At 34.1% G+C, this 12,500-nt stretch overlaps 1 protein-coding gene across 1 annotated transcript in view; it reads right to left on the bottom strand.

Moving 5' to 3' along the window:
• Nucleotides 1–1,822: 1,822 nt before the first annotated feature.
• Nucleotides 1,823–12,500, bottom strand: part of LOC113817351 (zinc metalloproteinase nas-39) — a 10,893-nt gene continuing 215 nt past the window's right edge. The window contains exons 2-6 of the mRNA XM_027369382.2: nt 8,844–8,972; nt 6,757–6,928; nt 4,219–4,290; nt 2,774–2,966; nt 1,823–2,259 (exon numbers count right to left, since the gene is read on the bottom strand). Coding sequence (XP_027225183.2) covers nt 2,133–2,259; nt 2,774–2,966; nt 4,219–4,290; nt 6,757–6,928; nt 8,844–8,972 — 693 coding nt within the window. The 3' untranslated portion in view covers nt 1,823–2,132. The remainder of the gene's footprint in view (nt 2,260–2,773; nt 2,967–4,218; nt 4,291–6,756; nt 6,929–8,843; nt 8,973–12,500) is intronic.

Here is a 12,500-nt window from a genome sequence, read left to right as displayed (position 1 = left end):
ATAACGTTTATTTCTGGGATCAAAAAGAGTCACCAAGACGTAAGACAATTGACATTAGAGGCAGCATTGGTAAATGAGGGATGGATAATCTTTGAATTTTCTTACTGTTCAATCACCATCCCAGTCTACATTATTTTGTGCTGTACTCTTTCTACAAATAGTGAGTTATGGTGTACAATTATTATTTTCTACCCACTAGTCCAGTAGGAGTCTCTCTACTCCAAATAATTCTTACATGCACACACACACACACATACACAGTCTTATGCTTATATATAGAGCCATATATAATGCAACCGCAGAATATTTCCGTTTAACGAATATTAATATAAATAGATCCAATAATGTTTAAGGATTTTTATTTAGAAAATATGATAAGGAATTAAAATAAAACTATGTGAATAAGATTTCATGATGATTATTTTCGAAATAATATACGATAACTCATTTCTCAAGGCAGATCCAATATATTCATCAAATCAACAAGTAAATAGGAATAAAAGCTCTCTCTCTCTCTCTCTCTCTCTCTCTCTCTCTCTCTCTCTCTCACTCACTCACTCACTCACTCACTCACTCACTCACTCACTCACTCACTCACTCTCTCTCTCTCTCTCTCTCTCTCTCTCTCTCTCTCTCTCTCTCTTTCTCTCTCTCTCTCTCTGTCTCTCTGTCTCTCTTTCTCTCTTTCTCTTTCTTTCTCTTTCTTTCTCTCTCTCTCTCTCTCTCTCTCTCTCTCCATATATATTTCAGTCATTGCGCTTCTTGGCCTGATTTCCGTAATTTCCTTCCTCCTCTCATTCGAACCATCCTAACTATGTCCCGGTTGTTTGAACATGGGCCTCCTTTCAGGGCAAGAAAGGCACGATCTCTCCGAGCCTGGGGCCGGATTCTCCAACGCGTTAAGGCGCCATATCTCCTGAAGGCGCCGTATCTCCTGAAGGCGCCGTATCTCCTGAAGGCGCCGTATCTCCTGAGGGCGCCTTAACTTACGGCCGAGCGATCTGACATAGCCGTACACAGAACAAGGGACCCGCCATGTTGGTGCGAGTTAAGGCGCCTTAGGTTAGGCACGGGATGATGATAACAACAGGGAGAGAAAGAGAGAAAGAGAGAGAGAGAGAAAGCGATCGAGAGAGATTGAGAGAGAAAGAGCGAGAGAGAAAGTGAGTTAAAAAAAAAAAGACTGAGAGCAGCCTTCAGCGGTTTATGGCGGGCGAGAAATCAACTCTTCGCTCTTTTTTAAGGGAAATACAGCAGGACGGTTGAGGCTTCCAACGCGCCTTAACTTGAGGCTCTTTTGAGAATCCGGTTTTGTTGTTGGTTGTACATATAAAATCATTACTATTACTTTTATCATTGTCATCATTATAATCATCCTTAACCGTCTCGCTGTATTTTGTATTTTTGGTATTGTTATTGTTATAGCTTTTATCATTATTACTGTTATTACCATCATTATAATTACCATATCTATTATCATTAATATAATCATTCTTCTTATAATCATAATCATAAGAGGGTGAGTATCATGGCCATTATCATTATCATTGTTATTACATTTTCATTATCATTATTATATCATTATTTTTGTTATAATCACCATTATCATTATTTCTAATTCAATGTTATAATTACTATTGTTCATTGTTATTATTACTGTTATCACTGCCATCATCATTGTCATTATTGCTATAATGATTATTTTCATTATCATAATTACCATTATTATAATTATCATCATTATCATTATTATCATCATCATGAGAAAGATTTTGGGAAGAGAAGGAACACAGATACGGTTGTCATGATTGCAACAATACATTTCATTATTTCCATAGTATCATTATCTTTATTATGAACATCCATTCTGTTCTGTGAGTCCAATGTTCATTGTTAACTTTTATTCAGCTAATTATCAACTATTTCCCATATCATTTTCTCTGCACAATATAACTTCAAAAAAAAGGTTTACTCTACCATAACTAACCAGCTGTCGATATCATCTATATATGTCAATCAAGTACATTTTTTACAAAGTTATTCCGAGACCAATTACGTTCTCTTTATAAAATTCTCCTGAAATTCTCCCCCTAGAGCGAAGCATGCGTTCGAAACCGCTGCTCGGAGCTTCATTACACGGCTACGTATTGGAGAGTGAAGCCTGGGTATATGACGGAGCCATCTGACTGAAACTTGATAACCATCTCGTTTCCCTTCGAGGTTGTGGACGGCGGGATCGAGCTGCCTGTGTGTTTCGTCCTGCAAAGAAATGCCACGGGTGATGATCTGTCTGCTGCAACAAAGACGAACAAGATCGAAGATAATATTTAATACAATAAATAAAATGCAAAAGCCAGTATTGTGCCTGACATTTTTTTTTTCTTTTTATGATGGAGATCCTATTCCCTCTCTATCTCTATTTATCCTTATATTGTTGGGTGTGTGGACAAAATCATTTATGACCAGTGCATATGCAAAAGTTGTCCGCTCGATCGGTTCCCAGGCTACTCAAACCTTTCCAGAAACAGGGACGAGTCCACTGTTCTAAGGCTCTTTTATCCATGGAAAGAATATGCTACAGGCCGGATGGTAGCTCCTTCACACCTGTCCCAGCAGCCGCCTTATTGTGATAGACTCAGGAGGCCTTCGACTGGAATGCGCAACCTCTGTTCAGCCAGGGACAGATGTGGGGAGCGCTACTCTCCGGCTGCTGTTTATACATATAACAAGAAAACCACCTACATATATTGTACTCGGAGGTGCCTTGGCTTACCACGTGTACGCGGTCCCGCCGTCGCAGGGGTCCGCCACGAAGGCCGAGTCGCAGCAGGATTCCAGCGAGAACGAGTCCCAGGTCAGCTGGACACGGAAGCCCGCGGCCACGACGACCCGCCAGGCGCAGTTCTGGCTGTTCGTGTAGTACGTGGCGGACGTGACCACAAGCGACCCCGACGGACCGTCCAGGACTGCGCGAGGGATAGGGAAGGGTTAGGAATCAGGAGAGGGTGAGTTGCACTGGGTTAGAAGAGGGTGAGTTGCACTGGGTTAGAAGAGGGTGAGTTGCACTGGGTTAGAAGAGGGTAAGTTGCACTGGGTTAGAAGAGGGTGAGTTGCACTGGGTTAGAAGAGGGTGAGTTGCACTGGGTTAGGAGAGGGTGAGTTGCACTGGGTTAGAAGAGGGTGAGTTGCACTGGGTTAGAAGAGGGTGAGTTGCACTGGGTTAGAAGAGGGTGAGTTGCACTGGGTTAGAAGAGGGTGAGTTGCACTGGGTTAGAAGAGGGTGAGTTGCACTGGGTTAGAAGAGGGTGAGTCGCACTGAGTTAGAAGAGGGTGAGTTGCACTGGGTTAGAAGAGGGTGAGTTGCACTGGGTTAGAAGAGGGTGAGTTGCACTGGGTTAGAAGAGGGTGAGTTGCACTGGGTTAGAAGAGGGTGAGTTGCACTGGGTTAGAAGAGGGTGAGTTGCACTGGGTTAGAAGAGGGTGAGTTGCACTGGGTTAGGAGAGGATAAGCTGTTTAGGTTAGGAAGTGGTAATTACATTAGGTTAGGATAGAGTTCAATTACATTTGGTTGGGCTTTGTTCGATTTATCTAGTTTAGGTCGGATTAGCTGATGTTAGGTAATGCTGTTCTGGATTCGAATTCCTTCTTTAATTAATGTGGTGTGGCTTTGACGAAATTTGACTTAATGATGAAACATAGAGGGAAAGGAGGGTATTATTGACATATTGCTATAGAGCAACTTCAGTAAAATCTAGGAGCACTCAGCGCCTACCTCCACTAAGGCAATAGGGTTACTGATGCAACAAATATTCAAACTTGAACTACATTAAAATCGCCTCTTTCTCAAGTATACACAGGTGACGTGCGTGATTTTCTGTCTCGCAATGCTCATGAATGCTTTAAAGAATTCCTGGATCCGGATCATCAATATCTAAGTTGGGCTAAGACACACCTCTGGCAAAAAAATCATTAAAATATGTTCATAACCTTTTGAGTTATCCTGCTAACCAATAACCAACAAACTAACCAACGCTACCAAAAACACAACTTCCTTTGAGGTAATGAATCAAATAACGAACATCATTCATTATCACCTACTCTAACAAAATAAACAGTCAACATCATCAATACATTATGAAACTAAGTTCAGCAACTTGGCCGCAGTTCAGCAACCCGCATCGACCGTTGAACAGGACCTGACTGTACTGTGCACTCACTGTGATAGCATGAAGCGATGAAGTCGTCTAAGCAGGTGGGAGGGGGGGTGGTGGTCGTCGTGAGGGCTGACACTGAAACATAGGTGGTATGCAGAAATGTTAACCGTGTTCTAGGTTGTGAACCATACTTAGGAAATCGCCACGATTCATAGGCCTACATCCCGTAAACACAACACACCAGTAGGTTCAATCGATGACTTCATATGGTTATGATACAATTCATGATTGATAATGGCAATAATTGAAATGATAATAACAAAAATAATGACAATAATTACAATACTAATGATAACAAGGATGAATATGAACAGACTTAGGCATATATACTGAAACATACTTATTCACTAAAACATGCATATTCGTGTGGAATTCATGACGAACAGATTGCAACAGGGACAACAAAGGACAGGACAAGATATTCGTGTGTTTTCTTGTCCTTCCCTTCGTTGTTCCTGTTGCATACATATTCGTATACAGTGAAACTTTTATATGTACACTAATACCTATATAAAACAGTGAAGCATATATATACACTAAAATATATACATAATGCACTAGAGTATATACATATACACTGAATCACACACATACACTAAAACATAAACGTACTAATTTACACTGAAATTTCTACCTGTCTTTATGCATATATCCTGGAACCTAAACCTAAACAGTGAAATATACATATGCACTAAAACATATACATATACGCTAATTCATAAAATATACACATAAACAAATACATATACAATAAAACATATATATATACACTAAATCATAAGATATACACTGAAACAAACACATACACACTAAAATACATACATATACACTGAAACAAACACATACACACTAAAATACATACATATACACTGACACAAATACATACACACTAACATGCATACATGTCCACTGAATCATAAACCTAACGAAACATATAGATGTCAGTTATTTTCCATAAACATTCCATATTTTCCATTCTCCATAATCATATCTGCTCCGTTTCTATAGATATATGGTCATTCTGTGTCATTTGCATGTATATTGGATATTCTGTTGTCCGTATCAGATATTCACCTTCCCATAGAATCACTTTCATGTTGTTTTGTGACCAACAGACTACCACGGACGCACACAAATCACCCTAAATGGATAATAGACACATTCAAGGACTGAATAATGTACATAAGGAAAGTACATCATCTTAGTGTATTGTGTTATTACTTTCATTAGCCCTAAATAAGAGAAAAATATAAATTCGTTTTTTATGAAACTTCGGTGAGGAATTGTTGTACTGAACTAAAGAAATTGTGAAATTAAATGAAAAAATATGCGTGAATAGTCTTTTTTTAACTCACTTTCTCGCTCGCTCGCTCGCTCTCAATCTCTCTCTCTCTCTCTCTCTCTCTCTCTCTCTCTCTCTCTCTCTCTCTCTCTCTCTCTCTCTCTCTCTCTCTCTCTCTCTCTCTCTCTCTCTCTCTCTCTCTCTCTCTCTCTCTCCCTGTTGTTATCATCATCACTTCTATCGCCATCTTCCTCATTTTCATGTGTTATTGTAGCTCTAATTACTGTTACTGCTATTACCAGTATTGCCACTGTTATCATTACCATGACTATTATCATTACTGTCATTGTTCATTCTCATTATCATTATATTATCATTACTATTTTAATTTTTTTTGTATTACTACTGTTATCATTACGAGAATGTTCTTGATTATCAAATTATTATTACTAATACATCTATTAATATTATTATTATCATTATTATTACTATTATCATTATCATTATTATTACTATTATTATCATAATCATTATCATTACTATCAAAATTACTACTACTGTTATTGTCATTATCATTATTATTACTATTATCATCATTATTATTACTATCAAAATTATTACTACTGTTATTATCATTATCATTATTACTATTATCATTATCACTATCATTACAATCATTATTACTATTACAATCATTATCATTATCGTTATAATTATTATTATTATTGATGTTATTATTTCTTATTGCTATTATGTGCATCATTGCTATCATTATGATGATTTTTATCATCATTATTGTCACTATTACCTCACCTTTTAAAACGTTATTCAGACATCCAAGCTAATCAAAACAAAACAAATCAAAAGTAAAGAAAAAAAAAGTTATAATAAAAAAATATAATAAATAAAAAAATAAAATGATAATAATAATAAAAATAAAAATAATAATAATAATAATAATAATGATAATGATAATGATAATGATAATGATAATGATAATGATAATGATAATGATAATGATAATGATAATGATAATGATAATGATAATGATAATGATAATGATAATGATAATAATTAATAATAATAATAATAATAATAATAATAATAATAATAATAATAATAATAATAATAATAATAACAATAATAATAATAATAATAATAATAATAATAATAATAATAATAATAATAATAATAATAACAATAATAACAATAATAATAACAATAATAATAATAATAATAATAATAATAATAATTCTCACGGCGTTCTTGCGTTGAGTACACGCGAAGGTCCGAGTTTAGAGGAACGTATGTGAGTTCGTAGACGGGGCTGAGGGCGGTGCACAGTAGGCCTTCTTCGGCCAATTCCTCGAGAGTGTAGGCTTGGCAACCCACACTCACGCACACGGCGCTGCACCCAAGCCGAGTCGGGACCTTGGAAAGAGAAAGAAATTTTTTTTAACGCTTTTCAATAATCGTGACATGGCTGTGGTATCGAGTGTGGCTGTGGTCATTATTTTGCTTGTTATTCTATTTTGTTTGTTATTCTATTTTGTTCTACTCTTTCGGCCTTTTTTTTTTAATTCGTTGTTGAACTCAGACTATTGAGATCATTATATACCTTTTATACTGTGAGTGAAATATCTGTGTTTAAGATCGTTGTATTTTTTTTCTTACTTTCCTTACTCTTTCCTGTCATAAGTCACAAAAAAAAAGATGATAATAGTTACGGAGATAATATTGATGGTAATGATATGATAACAATAATGATGATGATGATAATAACACTAAAAATAATAGTAATAAGAATGATAATGAAAATAAACGTAATGATGATCATAATAATGATATTAATAGTAATAATGATATTAATAGTAATAATGATATAGTAATAATAATAATAATAATAATAATAATAATAATAATGAAATCACGATAATGATCATAAAAATAACAATAACAGGAATCAATTATATTATTAATAATAGTAATAATCATAACAATATCAATTATGATAATGATAATAACAATTGTAATGATAATGATGACAATAATAATAATAATGATAACAATAATAACAATAATAACAACATTAACCATAATAATAAAGATTAAAATGGAAACGATGAAAATAATACCATTACTACTAATAATAATAATAACAATAAAAACCTCATTAAAGATAATAATAACAACAATAATAATAACAATAATGATAATAATGCGAACAATGAAAATAATAACACTAATAACCATATCCATCATCATCATAACAATAACAATAGTAATGATAATAAAGACAATAAGAATAACAGTGATAATAGTAGAAATACTAATAATAACAAAATGATAATAATAATTAACAGTGATTATAATCATAACATTAATATTAATGTTAATGATAATAATATCAATGATAATAATCATAACAATAACAATGATAATGATAATAACAACAATAATTACAATAATAATGACAGTAACGATAATAATAATAATGATAATAACAATAATAATTATAAGGATAATAATAATAATAATAACAATAACAACAATAATAATGATAACTATAATAAAAGTAATGGTAACAAAAGTAACAACAATGATAAAGATAATGGTGGTAATAATAATAAGCATAACAATAACAATATAATTGATAATGACAACGATAATTGTTTTTATAATCATAATAAACATGATTACAATAGTGATAACGATAATAATAACAAAACCAATAGTGATAATATTATCATCATTAATAATAATAATAACAATAATGACAATAATATTAATAATAACAATAATAACATAATATTACTAATGATAATACTAATGATATTGATAAGAATATTAATGAGACCGACAATAATGATATTCATAATGATACCAATGGTGGTATTAATGATAATATGATAATAATAATCATAATAATATTAGTAAGAGTAATGATGATAATAGTAACAACAATGGTAGTAATAATGATAATAATGATGATAATAATTATTATTATAATTATTATAATTACCACTATCATCATTATCATCAGCATTATCATTATCATCATTATTTTATTATAACAATAATAATAAAAATAATAGTAATAATGATAAAGATTTAATAAAATATATATATATAACAACAATAATAATCATGATGATACTAATGATATCAATAACAATGATAATAGTAACAATTTTAATAATAATGATATTTATTGTAATATTCTCAACAATACTACTACTACTAATAATAATAATAACAATAAAAATTATCATTATCATTATTATTATTATCATTATCATTATCATCATTATTATCATCATTATTATCAATTATTATAATTCCTCACCACTTTGGTAGCGACGACAGTACCCTGAGGAATGACGCCTTCTAGTTTGATGTACGAATAAGCAGTATCCGCCGCCGCTCGAGCCACCAGGACGACTGAAGCCAAGAACAGACGCCATCGGACACGTCGCTGCCAAAAAGCCAATCAAGGAGTCAGCTTCAATTTTCGTTTGTTTTAGTCTTAGTTTGCTTTAGTTTTAGGAGAATTTTGTGTGGCTGTTCATGTCAGCTGGTGAGAGGCTTTTTTCGGTTTGGTTATTGTTTTTATTCGTCAATTGGTTGGTTGGTGAAATGGTTTTGGTGGTTTTGGTTGCGTGTGTTTATTGGTCAATCGGTTGGCTGCTGGGAGGAGTCGTTTTGAAAACATGAATTCTACGAAAAGCCAAAGACGGATAGTGATGGAATCTTATGGGTGGGTTGCTCATGGCTGAGTGGCTTAACTAGTGGTAGATTTGTAGGTGTTAGTAACGTGAAAGTAGACTTATTCTAAAAATAGAAGTGGGTGTATGTGTTAGGCCATGGTCGGTGAGGGAAAAATTGTAAATGTATTTTGGGTTTATGGTTTATGATTGGATGATTTTATTATGGTTTCGAGATGTAATTGTTGTATTTTGGGCTTTACTATGCAAGACTGTGCAAGACTATCATAAACGGGTGAATATTAAATTACAGTTACAGTGCGTAGGGTCAGAGTCTAATGAGTATAAAAGATTCCATGCATTACTTTCTTGTTCACTACACTGCATAAACCAATATACAATAAATACATCATTAAGCTAATAATGTAATAACATTCAACAACATAAAATGCACTCACATATTCTTATAGAAAATGTATTACATGTATAACTTAAGAAAATGGGACATTGACCCTGTAAACTTGATTTATCTAAAATGTATACGACTATTCATGGTGTGTTGCTTGTCTGAAGGCTTAAAGTCACGTTCTACGGGACTGTGGCTCTGCCTTTAGTGATGCCAAGCTGGAAGACCACATAGATTTATGTGTATGAGTGCGTGTGTGTTTGGGTATCTCTATGTTGTGTTTTTTTCACGTTTGTGCAGGTTCTGATACACAATTAGTACATGAACACGCACGGGCTATAAATACCCACGAGCGAGGCAAGGCCACGATCACAAAAAACAAACAAAAAAGGCCATCCCTATTCCTTCGTTGCCTCGTTATTATCTATTATTCACTGCCCACGACGTCAACGCTCTGACTTCTCTCGGTATGCTCGTTTTATCTCTTTCTTTAATCCTAAAAGTGAGCATAAATTGAAGGCTGACTCGCAAATGGTGTTGGTATCGTCGTTTGAAAAATTGGAGGAAAAGAGTAGCAACACACACACATATGTTCGTGCGCGCGTGTGTGAGTGCATATATACATAATAGGATATATATACATATGTATTACACACACACACACACACACACATACACACACACACACACACACACACACACACACACACACACACACACACACACACACACACACACACACACATATATATATATATATATATATATATATATATATATATATATATATATAAAGTTATAGAGAGAGAGAGAGTGGAGAGAGAAATAGATGAGATAGAGATAGAATTATATTATGAGAGAGATGACGTATGCCTACCGTGAACTATGAGCGCGGAATACGTAAGCAGCAGGGAAACAGATACAATTGTCAATTTAGGTATAAAATCTGAAAACATATAACATTAATTTTCCACTCGATAAAGGCGCCTATTAAGAATAGGAAAAGTACAGGTCCTAATTTTCAGTCCGAACGTTTTTTGTTTTGTTTTGTTTTGTTTTGTTTTTTGAGAATCAGGATCTCTATAATCATAAAGTCAGGTTTGACCCGATTTACTGTACGTCCTTCGAGAGTAAATCGGAAATTTGTGGGAAATACATAATGGACATCGCCACTTCTGCGTCTCTCAAGTTTTAACAGAGGAAATGGAAATTATAGACATATGAACAAAGGCACGCACGCAGAGACCGATGCACGTGTAATATAGGAATAACACAAAAGCATGGGTATACAATGTATATAAGTAGCATATAGACATACACAAATATACAAGTGATCTCAATTCCACGCAAATCAGCATTGTCAAAGAATCCCTCATTGGAACAAAGCAGGATGAGGCCTGCACGTAAAAAATAAAAAATGGAACCAGATATTCCTATCCGGCAACCCCCTTGATATGTAACCCAATCATGGTTCATGGTTAAATGGTTAAAACAAATCAATGTGCTAATCAAAGGTCTTATAGCACTATGGATAAAGTATTATGGCGAAAAGGGTAAGGATAAAATGCGTTGGATATCGAAGTGTTATAGGATAGTAGCGAAGAGGGTAAAGGGAGCAAGTGAAATAAGGCGAAGATCAGTAAAAGAGGAAAGGGTTAAGGACGTAGACAATGAATCCTTATAGATCACGTTCACAAGCATGTGTGACGTTAGTTCCACAATCAAACCTTAGAGTAAACACGATGAGATAATGGTATTATTGATTTTATAGTCACGTAACAAGGCCAACAATGTGCTAAAATACAACAAAGGCTGTATTAAAGTCCTTCATAGCACCACTCGCCACATCCGAATGCCCGTAGTCTTCTTTACATGACGTAGAAAAGGTAAAGATGAGAAAGAATATCTTAAGCTCTCAATGCTCATTCTTGCTCTTTTTCAGTAATAAGAATGGCCTTTGTTTACTCTCTGTCGACGGCCCAGTTTGGTTTGATGCTGAAGGGACACTGCGTTGAGGCCACAAGAATGAAAGTTCCTGTTTGGCGTCCGGGCAAAAATGAAAACTGATGAGGCTATTTCTCTCTCTCTCTCTCTCTCTCTCTCTCTCTCTAAATATTTAACGAAGAGAACAATCAGCTTTTCAAAGTCATTAAATCATTATCTTAATTCTTGTGGGTAATCATGACACTTTTCCTTCATATTTACTAGTAAAAGTATTCTCTCTAAAAACACGACGAGAGAAAAGCTTTTCAAAGTCATCAAGTCATTTTTTTTTTTGGGGGGGGGAGAATAATGAAATTTGTTGAAAATGAAAATTTTTGGCGGGCGGTAGACGCAAAACAGGAACTTTGATCCTTATGACGTAAACCAAATATGTTTCTTATTGTAAGTATTGGGTTATATTTATCTTTTTTTCAATAAGTTATTAATTGCATGTTGTTATGTCTGTATTTGTTACTGTGTCCTTAATTCCATGCAATTACCGAAAATGTTGAAAATACTATAGCAGTACACAAAGGCCTTTCCCATACGATAAAAAACGACAGAAAATGAACAAACTGAAACTCCAAGAAATTGTTAAACCTGTTCAAGATGCAAACGGATCTGTGAACCACGCTCTGCAGCCTGTCAAGTGGAGCCTGCGTGGTGTTCGATTTTTCTATTTTTTTCTAATATTTAATAGTACTTTATTAACCTCCATAAAAGATCTCTGATGACAAGGACTGCCTTTCAAATCCAGTTATATATTTTTTTTTATATAGGTTATAGTTGGTAATTTTCGAAACAAAAAAAAAATGTATCTGTTTGAAAGAGTAATATTTAGTAAATAAGAAAAATAACTGAAATGTGATCCAGAGTATTAATATTTTTTTCTTTGCGCTCTGAAAATGGC

Source organism: Penaeus vannamei, chromosome 33, assembly GCF_042767895.1.
Source record: "Penaeus vannamei isolate JL-2024 chromosome 33, ASM4276789v1, whole genome shotgun sequence".
NCBI classification, from domain to species: Eukaryota; Metazoa; Arthropoda; class Malacostraca; order Decapoda; family Penaeidae; genus Penaeus; species Penaeus vannamei.
The sequence above is the reverse complement of the archived record's forward strand: the minus strand, read 5'-3'. Positions and strand labels throughout refer to the sequence as shown.